Genomic DNA, 10,263 nt, shown 5'->3' with positions numbered 1-10,263 from the left:
CGGGCAACCCGTAATCTGCACTGAGCAGAACCGGGGGCCTCACGCATGGAGCGTGAGGCTGCGAGGAAGACAACCTCTTTAAAAAATTACCCCAATCTCAAGGTTGGTCGCCCGCCGATGAGATGAATGGCTGATGGGAGTTCAGTCGCTAGGGCGTCAAAAAACTTAAAAAAAAAACACAATGAAATTGCGATCAGATAAAAATTCTACCCGGGAGGGTCCCGCTTGCGGGGAATCCCTTGGTGCACCGGAAAGCCAGTGCATCGGCCCCATCGTATACGGGGGGGCCAACTGTCGCAATACAGAGGAGGAGAATAGGGGGGGGGGATTGAAACTGAAAATGCGCAGGGGGGAGAGGGAGTGGTTGATATGGATTTAGGATTAGAAGTAAGGAATATGAAAAAAGTGGAAGGAACAAAAGAAATAAGAGAGGATAAGGAAGACTCTGAGGTTATGATGGAGTCAGACTGCAGCATTATAATGATGAACAGTAGAGTCAGATCAGATTCCGACTCTTCGGTGGTTGCGTCGGGCTCTAGTCGCTTATGGCAAGGTATCAAAAGGCCTCGTATAGAAGACGATGATAAGTCTGCATCTTCCGACGAGGATAGATTGGGGACACCAATGCCCAATGGAAGAGGAAACCAGTCTAAAATATTAAATTATGACTGGGCCAAAGCAAAAGAGGCCCTCAAGAAAAAAAAAGCAGAGAAAAAAAAGAAAGCTGAAGATGAGCGCTTAAAGGCATTAGTCGTGGATGAATTTCAGCGCGAGGAGTTCAGACGAATAAGGTCTGAAGACGGATTACAGTCCAAAAATAAGACCGCAGCTCAAATCCAGAAGCGAGTTGCGGAGGATGTGGCATTGATAAATAAAATCGCCAGAAGGTCCTCCAACCTTAAGGGAACATTTGTGCGTGACCTTAGAGATGCTGCCGCCTCTATTCAGGAGGCTGTGGAAGTCCTTAGCTCGCGCACCATCGCAGAAGAGACTCGCCAGCTGCAGGCTGACAATGTTCGTCTGCAAGATGAAATGGCCGAACTCCGTAAGGAGTTAACCCAACTCAAGGTAGAAATGGATAAGGTACGTAAACAGGAGACTACGCACTCTTCTATCGATGTACCTGAAGAGCCGCAACCCGTACCTCATTCACAAAAGAAAGAAAAGGGCCGTCGTACTGCACGGACTCCTACGCAGCCCACAATGGATGAAATCTGTCACACTGTAATGGTACAGGTCGGAGATATGGTTAACGCCCGCCTGGCCTCCTTAGAAGACAGACTTCTTCCAGAGAAGCGTTTGCGTCCACCTTTGTCTGGAGATACAAAAAGACAGGGCGCGACGGAACAATCAACAAGCAGTAGCCAGAAGCTCACACAGGATATGCCACCTACTGAAGAAGGACAATCGGCTAAATCTTCTTCACGTGAAAAGGAACAGTGGGAGAAAGTAAGACAGAAAAAGAAGAAGAAGAAGCATAGTGTTTCACCAGAAAGTCCATTAATGCAGACGAACGAAGAATGCAAGCAGCCTGCTAACAAGCCTCGAAAGCTGCGCACTCCGCGTTCAGCAGCTGTTGTTATAACGCTGCAACCAGGGGCCGAGGAGAAAGGCGCTACATATGCTACAGTGTTAAAGGAAGCTAAAGAAAAAATAGCCCTGTCCGATCTCGGAATAACTGCTCTGCGATTTAGGAAAGCGGCAACTGGAGCGCGCATCCTAGAACTTCCAGGAGCCTCGAGTGAAATGTTGGCAGATTCTCTTGCACACAAACTGAGGGAAGTCATCAGCGAAGAATTCCTGCGAGTCTCTAGACCCATAAAATGCGTTGACATGCGCGTTTCGGGTCTAGACGACTCCGTATCCAGCGATGATGTGGTAAATGCCGTAGCATTACGTGGAGGCTGCCCCGTCACACAAATTCGGTTTGGCGAAATAAAAAGGAGCTTTTCGGGTTTAGGAACGCTTTGGTTGCGCTGTCCAGTGTCAGCTGCAAAAAAAGTGACAGATGGTGGCAGACTACTAGTAGGCTGGGTTTCAGCCCAAATAAAGATCCTGAATGATCAGCCCCGCCGTTGCTACAGATGCCTAGAATCAGGACATTTAAAAGCACAGTGTAAAGCCGAGATTGACCGTAGCGATACTTGTTACCGCTGCGGTCAGGCGGGCCATATAGCGAGGGGATGTTTAGCTGTGCCACACTGCATAGTATGTGAAGATGCTGGTAGATCGGCAAACCATTTGGGAGGCAGCAGTGCTTGCAACCAAAGCACCAACACTAAAAAGAAGAGCAATAGAAAGACTGACGATGGCCCCCGGGCCTCTTCGCAGCCTGCCCGTCCATCTACAAGTGTGGCCGAAGATGTTACGATGTCTGTAGAATAGTGTTAATATGGCTCTCAAATTTTTACAGGCTAATATCAACCATTGTGCCGCAGCTCAGGATCTTCTATTCCAGACTATGGCAGAGTGGTTTGTGGACGTTGCTGTGGTTTCAGAGCCATATTTTGTACCTTCTGGTGATAATTGGGTAGGTGACAGGGACGGTTTGGTTGCCATCGTCAGTCGGACCTCTGTCGGTTCCCCAGCAATTGAAAGAGTAATAAGAGGTCGAGGATATGTTTTAGCGCTAATAGGCGGTGTGTCTGTGATTGGGGTATATTTCTCTCCAAACCGCACTTTGGCCGAATTTGAGCTGTTTCTGCTTGAGATCGGAACAACGATCAATAACAGCCGTCCTAGTCGGGTGCTTGTTGCTGGAGATTTCAATGCTAAATCTGTAGCGTGGGGATCCCCGGCAACCGATGCACCTGGCGAGACTCTCGAAGACTGGGCAATTTTGACAGGCTTGAATGTGCTGAACAGAGGGTCAACTTTTACGTGCGTGCGACGAAATGGCGGCTCTATTGTAGATGTTTCGTTTGCTGATGCAGACTTGGCGCGTTGTATTAGTGGGTGGAAAGTTTTTAAAGATGTGGTGTCTCTCTCAGATCACAGATATATTAGGTATGATGTGTTTTCCCATTCGGTTTCATTAAGAACTCGAACTCAAAGCTTGCGGTGTTATGGCCCTCGCTGGTCCATTAAGCGTCTCGACCGTGATGCGTTGGTTGAGGCGGCGTTGATACAAGCGTGGTTACCTGCACCTACAAGAACTATAGCAATAGAGGAGGAAACTGAGTGGCTCGGTCAAGCTATTACGCAAGTTTGTGATGTAGCTATGCCTCGAACAGGGTTTATTCCCCCGAGAGATGCGGTATACTGGTGGTCTGAGGAGCTGACTCACTTGCGCAGATCCTGTGTGGCAACTAGACGCCAATATACTAGGAGTAGGAGACGGCGAACACGTAATCAAGCGAACGAAGATCGCCTTTATGCGGTATATCGGGAGGCGGTCGTTACTCTCCAGGTGGCTATTAAAACAGCTAAAAACCTAGCCAAAGAAGAAATGCTAGCCAGTCTCGATGCCGATCCGTGGGGTAGGCCCTATAAAATGATTAGACGTAAGCTACGCCCACGGGCACCACCACTAACAGAAACTCTCCAGCCCCAGCAGCTGGAGTTAGTAGTGGACGCGCTATTTCCTAATAGGGGTGAAGTAGAATTACCTCGCTCGACATCCTATACCAGTGAGGGAGAAACATCCTTCTCCGAATTGTCCGAGGCAGAGTTTCAAGTAGCGGTAGGAAGGCTTCGATTAAAAAACACTGCCCCGGGTCCGGATGGCATTCCTGGCAAGGCGTGGGTATTGGCCCTGGGTCCTCTCGAACCTAGAGTGAGAGCTCTCTTTAACGCATGTCTGGAGCATGGCCAGTACCCGCGTACTTGGAAGACGGAAAAACTAGTTCTAATCCGAAAGGAAGGTCGTCCTGCTAACTCACCTTCAGCGTATAGGCCGATAGTCTTGTTGAATGAGGTCAATAAACTCTTTGAGCGAATAATATCAGCTCGGCTTGTTAAGCACTTAGAGGAGGTGGGGCCTGACCTCAGTGAGCACCAGTTTGGATTCCGTCGAGGCAGATCCACTATAGATGCTATTGCTCGGGTGAGGGCTTTGACAGAAGACGCACTATCCCATGGTGAAGTCGTTTTAGCTGTATCTCTTGATATCGCTAACGCTTTTAACAGCCTCCCATGGAGTTGCATCAGGGAAGCTTTAAGGTACCACGCAATACCGAGGTATCTACAGCGGATTGTGGAGAATTACCTCTCTGAAAGAGCAGTGGTCTACCCAGCTGACGGTGGATGGGTGCGAAGGGAGATGTCATGCGGTGTTCCACAGGGTTCGGTCCTTGGTCCACTTCTGTGGAATATCGGGTATGACTGGGTGCTGCGGGACATTAACATGCAGGGTGTCGACGTTACGTGTTATGCAGATGACACGCTGGTTACTGCCCGGGGCAGCACCTTTAGGGAAGCACGCATACTGGCGACGGCTGGTGTGGCCCAGATAGTCGCCAGGATCAGACGACTGGGGTTGGAGGTAGCCCTTAACAAATCCGAGGCCCTTTGTTTTCACGGGTCAAGGATGGCACCTCCAGTGGAGTCTGACCTCGTCGTTGGAGGTGTATCAATCGCTGTTGAGTCGACGATGAAGTATCTTGGACTCGTCCTCGACAGTCGATGGAAATTTGAGGAACACTTCCGACGATTGGTCCCAAAGTTAATTAGTACCACCGGGGCTCTAAGCCGGCTTCTCCCAAATGTCGGTGGACCCAATGTTGCCTGCCGTCGCCTTTACACTGGAGTAGTGCGATCGATGGCAATGTATGGGGCGCCAATATGGGTATACTCTCTAACCGCACAAAACCGAATGCTGTTGCAGAGGCCGCAGCGGGTCATGGCGGCCAGAGTAATCAGAGCGTATCGTACCATCTCCTACGAGGCTGCCTGCGCTTTGGCTGGGACGCCTCCGTGGGATCTGGATGCGGATGTGTTGGCGTCGATACACCTGCGCAGGGTGGATGCACGATCACGAGGTGAACACGTTTCCCCGCAAACAGTTACCAATTGGAGGCGCACCGCGCACGCCAAAATTATTCAGCAGTGGCAAGAAAGGTTAATGTCGCCAAGTGCTGGTCGAACGACTATTGACGCTATTCGACCTGTACTTCAACAGTGGGTACAAAGGAGGCACGGAATAGTCACCTTCCACCTTACACAGGTTCTTTCGGGGCACGGCTGCTTCGGTAGATACCTGTGGAGGGTGGCCGGTAGAGAGCCTACCGAGGAGTGCCATGAGTGTGGCTGTGCATCTGATACCGCACAGCATACTCTAGCTGAATGCCCCAATTGGGTAGAGCCACGCGAGGCACTCGTGACTGTAATCGGTCAAGACCTTTCTCTGTCAGGCGTCATAAAAGCCATGACGAATAATGACAAATCCTGGGAAGCTGTAGTCTCCTTCTGTGAGATTGTTATGTCACAGAAGGAAGCGGCGGAAAGGTTAAGAGAGGTTGACTTGGAGTGTCATCCTATCCGCCGTAGAAGAGCAGGACGCAGGCGGCTCGCTCATGACCGCCATTTGCCTCCTTAACGAGGAGAGTATGTCCAGTGGGCGACAGATTCCCCGTATCTGTCACCCACTGGACATACTCTCGAGTTGTTGACGTTTTTGGTGTTCCCGAAGCGATTCCAATAACACAACAGGAGAGCTCGATTACGAGTGCCGCTGGCTGGGTTGCGGTAGTTTATGAAATGTTCCCGTGGCTCAGTCATCAGGCGGCGAGTCGGAACACCGTGGGGTTTTAGTCGGTTGAAGTCCGACATAACCGTCTTGCCTCCCCGTGGCGAGAAGGTATCCATGAGGATTTCCCCACGTTAAAAAAAAAAAAAAAAAAAAAAAAAAAAAAAAAAAAAAAAAAGGCCTGGTCTGTGTACAAAACCTGAAAAAAAATTTTGATTATTCAAATCTACGAATACACTTTTAATTTAACGAACTTTATCTCACAAAGAAATGCAACACATGCATGGTAATATTTAATTTCATTCTGACATTTTCTGTTAAGACATATTTTAAATGAGGGAGTATTGCTCGCTATCTTTTAAATCCTCGAAATCTCGAGGTTGTGTTCATATTTTGTTGTTATTATTTTGTTTATTATTTTGTCATTATTTTGTTTGATAATTTTGTTGAATTTCAATGCTAGACACAGACCAGCTATTCACTATTTTGGTGTTTATTATCAACCTATTAAAATAAACATCAAATTAATTGAGAAAGTCATCTATCTACCTACTGTATGTTATCCACCAATTGCAACTGGATAACATTTGTTACATAGAAACTCAATTTCGTAGTCAATTAGCATACGTCAAAAAAGACCATGATCTACAGACTATTTCAGTATTACGAAATAGCTAAACATTTTGGTTTACCACAAAAATTGGCAGCTCTCAACTGTAGCTAACGACGTTTGTTTACTCTAAAACTTAACCAAACATTCCAAATACGCATATGCGTATTCCAAGAACAAGGCCAACCAAAAATGCTTTTTATGTTATGCAATAATACAGTTAATTTTCATTCAAGCAATGCCTTTGTTTGATTATTCGATTTAGAGTCAATACAGCAAGTTAGGTTTCTTGGGACAAGCTTCCTCATAGGGTCCCGGCAATACATTTGGCTTATCTTGCATTAAAGCGAACCACACGTCCTTAGTTTGTTTAGGTTCAGCTCTTAATCAAAACAAAAGGCGACTGCCCTAGTTTCAAGTTTCGAGAGTTAAAGATAGGAATCTCAATGTGGGAGAATAGACATTAGACAAGTGCCTTTGTTTTGAGTGCTTCCTAGTACTTTCAGAGTGGTATGAATTTCCAAGTTGTATAAGTAATGGTCTATTAAAGTTTTATTCTATACTAGCAGATGCCCGCGACTTCGTCCGCGTGAAAATCGATGTACATTTTCGACCCCGTTTCATTTTTTGTGCTTGGGTAAAATGCCCAGTCGTAGTCACGGTCGAAGGGTCTATCACAAACTCCCGGCCGAAGGCCGGGTTACAACACAGTGCGCGGCCGAAGGATGCGCGTTCCGTTTTTTTGTGCATCGGTAAAATGCCCAGCCGTAGCGACGATCAGAGGTCATATTAGAAACCCCCGGCCGAAGGCCGCTTTTTTTTTTGTTTGGATAAAATACCCAGCCGTAGTCACGGTCGAAGGCTGTATCATAAACTCCCGACCGAAGGCCGGGCCGCAATACAGTGCGCGGCCGAAGGCCGCGCGTTCCGTTTTTTTTGCTTGGGTAAAATGCCCAGCCGTAGTCACGGTCGAAGGCTGTATCATAAACTCCTGGCCGAAGACAGGGCTACAATACAGTGAGCGGCTGAAGGCCGCGCGTTCCGTTTTTTGTGCATCAGTAAAATGCCCAGCCGTAGCCACGATCAGAGTCCATATTACAAACCCCCGGCTGAAGGCCGCGCTTTTTTTTTGCTTGGGTGAAATACCCAGCCGTAGTCACGGTCGAAGGCTGTATCATAAACTCCCGGCTGAAGGCCGCGCGTTCCGTTTTTTGTGTTTGGGTAAAATGCCAAGCCGTAGTACGGTCGAAGGCTGTATCACAAACTCCCGGCCGAAGGCCGCGCTTTTTTTTGTTTGCGTAAAATACCCAGCCGTAGTCACGGTCAAAGGCTGTACCATAAACTCCCGGCCAAAAGCCGCGCAATCCGATTTTTGTGCTTGGGTAGAATGCCCAGCCGTAGTCACGGTCTAAGGCCATATTACAAACCTCCGGCCGAAGGCCGCGTTTTTTTTTGCTCGGGTAAAATACCCAGCCGTAGTCATGGTCGCAAGCTGTATCACAAACTCTCGGCCGAAGGCCGGACTACATGAAAGTGCGCGGCCGAAGGCTGCGCGTTCCGTTTTTTGTGCTTGGGTAAAATGCCCAGCCGTAGTCACGGTCGAAGGCTGTATCATAAACTCCTGGCCGAAGACAGGGCTACAATACAGTGAGCGGCCGAAGGCCGCGCGTTCCGTTTTTTGTGCTCCGGTAAAATGCCCAGCCGTAGTCACGGTCGAAGGCTCTATCACAAACTCCCGGCCGAAGGCCGGGTCACAACACAGTGCGCGGCCGAAGGTCGCGCGTTCCGTTTTTTGTGCATCGGTAAAATGTCCAGCCGTAGCCACGATCAGAGGCCATATTACAAACTCCCGGCCGAAGGCCGCGCGTTCCGTTTTTTGTGTTTGGGTAAAATGCCAAGCCGTAGTACGGTCGAAGGCTGTATCACAAACTCCCGGCCGAAGGCCGCGCGTTCCGTTTTTGTGCATTGGTAAAATGCCGCGCTTTTTTTTGTTTGGGTAAAATACCCAGCCGTAGTCACGGTCAAAGGCTGTATCATAAACTCCCGGCTGAAGGCCGCGCTTTTTTTTGTTTGCGTAAAATACCCAACCGTAGTCACGGTCAAAGGCTGTACCATAAACTCCCGGCCTTAGGCCGCGCAATCCGATTTTTGTGCTTGAGTAAAATGCCCTGCCGTAGTCATGGTCAAAGGCCCTATCACGAACTCCCGGCCGAATGCCGGTCTATAATAAAGTTTAAAGCGCGTTTTTTGTGCTTGGGTAAATTGACCAGGAAAAGAGGAGGACTTTTCGCAAACTTTCAACCCCTATTTCACCCCCTTCTGATTTTATTTTCGCTATAAAAAGTAAAATATAACCTGCTCCGTATTATGTTCTCAAATCGTGCTAAGTTTCATTTAAATTCATTCAGTAGTTTCAGTGTGATGCCCGGTCAACAAAAAATAGGGACAGACAGACAAATAATCGAAAAAAAATGTTTTTGAATGCAGTATCAATTGTATAATGCCCTATGATATATTTTTTTTTTTAATTAATCAAAAAGTTCTGTAATTTGACCTGTTACCTACAGTTTTATTATAAGAATAGAGTATAGATAGTTGTATTTAATAGCTATTGCGCCAAATTCGTGCTCTTTTTATAGTAATAAATCTTGCATGATATTATACGATAAAAAAAAAAGTAGACAATGTGACTATTTAAACAAAAAAAAAAAGTTAAAAAGGATTATTCAGTTTGAACCTGAACTTTAAAGTAGTTCCTGAGATTAATTTCGCGCGTTCAACCAAATAAACAAACAAATTGGTCAGTTAAGTATAGAATATGTGCCTCAATATCGAGTTATACACAGTTATAGTGGAAAACTCGTTTCTCCAAATAACGCCTGCGAATCAATTTGAGCAATCTGGTTTTTTCAAGATTACTTTTTTTCTATCTGTCCGATTTTAATGAAACAAAGCCTATATGTTGCCCTAAACTTAGCTTAATCTATTTGTGAAATCCGCATCAAAATCCGTTCATCAGAACCAGAGAATAGCGCGAACATACAGACAGAAGGACAGACAGACAGACAGACAGACAGGCAAAAAATAAAAAAACATATTTTTGTATTCCATTGCTCATTTCTAATCGCCCTAACTTGATTTTAGTTAAATTTGGTCAAAGTATATTTATTATAGTATAGATAGATAGATATATGCTGTCGCGACATTTTTTGTAGAAAATGATGTGTTCTACAAAGTTGTTGCACATTATTTTATTCTAACATCAATAGTTTTTGCAGCGCACGCTGGTAAAGAAAAACTTGGAGAAGGTCGAAAAGGTTTATTGTAAGTAAGGTTAGGTCCGATGACAAATTGGCAAGCTACAACCGTCTCGTGCGCGTGTTGGTTGAGAGTGAGGTCATTTCACGGTCGAGTGAATGACGCTGCTGTATTTGCAACCCTTGGCCTTTTGAATAGCAATGACAATGCTTGAGGGCATTAGCAGACTTTTGGGAAGGCGCGAACACACGCCATGTACACCTTGGGTTACATTATTAAAGTTTCAGGAAGGATCCCTATTTTTAAAAAAAATAAAATATAGCCTATAGCCTTCCTCGATAAATGGGCTATCTATCACTGAAAGTATTTTTCAAATCGGACCAGTAGTTCCCGAGATTAGCGCGTTCAATCAAACAAACAAACAAACAAACAAACAAACAAACTCTTTCGCTTTATAATATTAGTATAGACTAATATTATAAAGCTGAAGAAATTATTTGTTTGTTTGCTTGAGCGCGCTAATCTCAGAAACTACTGGTCTGATTTGAAAAATCTTTCAGTGTTAGATAGCCCATTTATCGAGGAAGGCTACAGGCTATATATTATCCCCGGAACGGAAACCACGCGGGTGGAACCGGACGGTGTCAGCTAGTATTAGAATAAAAATAAACTAACAGACGAACGCACCTACGTTCCTATGAAATTCTGT

General features: G+C 46.3%; 1 protein-coding gene and 1 long non-coding RNA gene across 2 annotated transcripts; both read left to right on the top strand.

The window, feature by feature from the left end:
* The first annotated feature begins 369 nt into the window (after positions 1 to 369).
* LOC112046644 (uncharacterized) lies at positions 370 to 2,385 on the top strand. Its single transcript, XM_024083352.2, has one exon. The coding sequence runs from the start codon at positions 370 to 372 to the stop codon at positions 2,383 to 2,385; it is 2,016 nt and encodes a 671-aa protein (XP_023939120.2).
* Positions 2,386 to 7,947: 5,562 nt separating this feature from the next.
* On the top strand, positions 7,948 to 9,356 carry LOC128198406 (uncharacterized). Its single transcript, XR_008251124.1, has 2 exons — positions 7,948 to 8,071; positions 8,239 to 9,356. It is a non-coding gene; the product is annotated as an uncharacterized LOC128198406 (long non-coding RNA).
* The last annotated feature ends 907 nt before the right edge of the window (positions 9,357 to 10,263 follow it).

Source organism: Bicyclus anynana, chromosome 10, assembly GCF_947172395.1.
Source record: "Bicyclus anynana chromosome 10, ilBicAnyn1.1, whole genome shotgun sequence".
NCBI classification, from domain to species: Eukaryota; Metazoa; Arthropoda; class Insecta; order Lepidoptera; family Nymphalidae; genus Bicyclus; species Bicyclus anynana.
The sequence above is the reverse complement of the archived record's forward strand: the minus strand, read 5'-3'. Positions and strand labels throughout refer to the sequence as shown.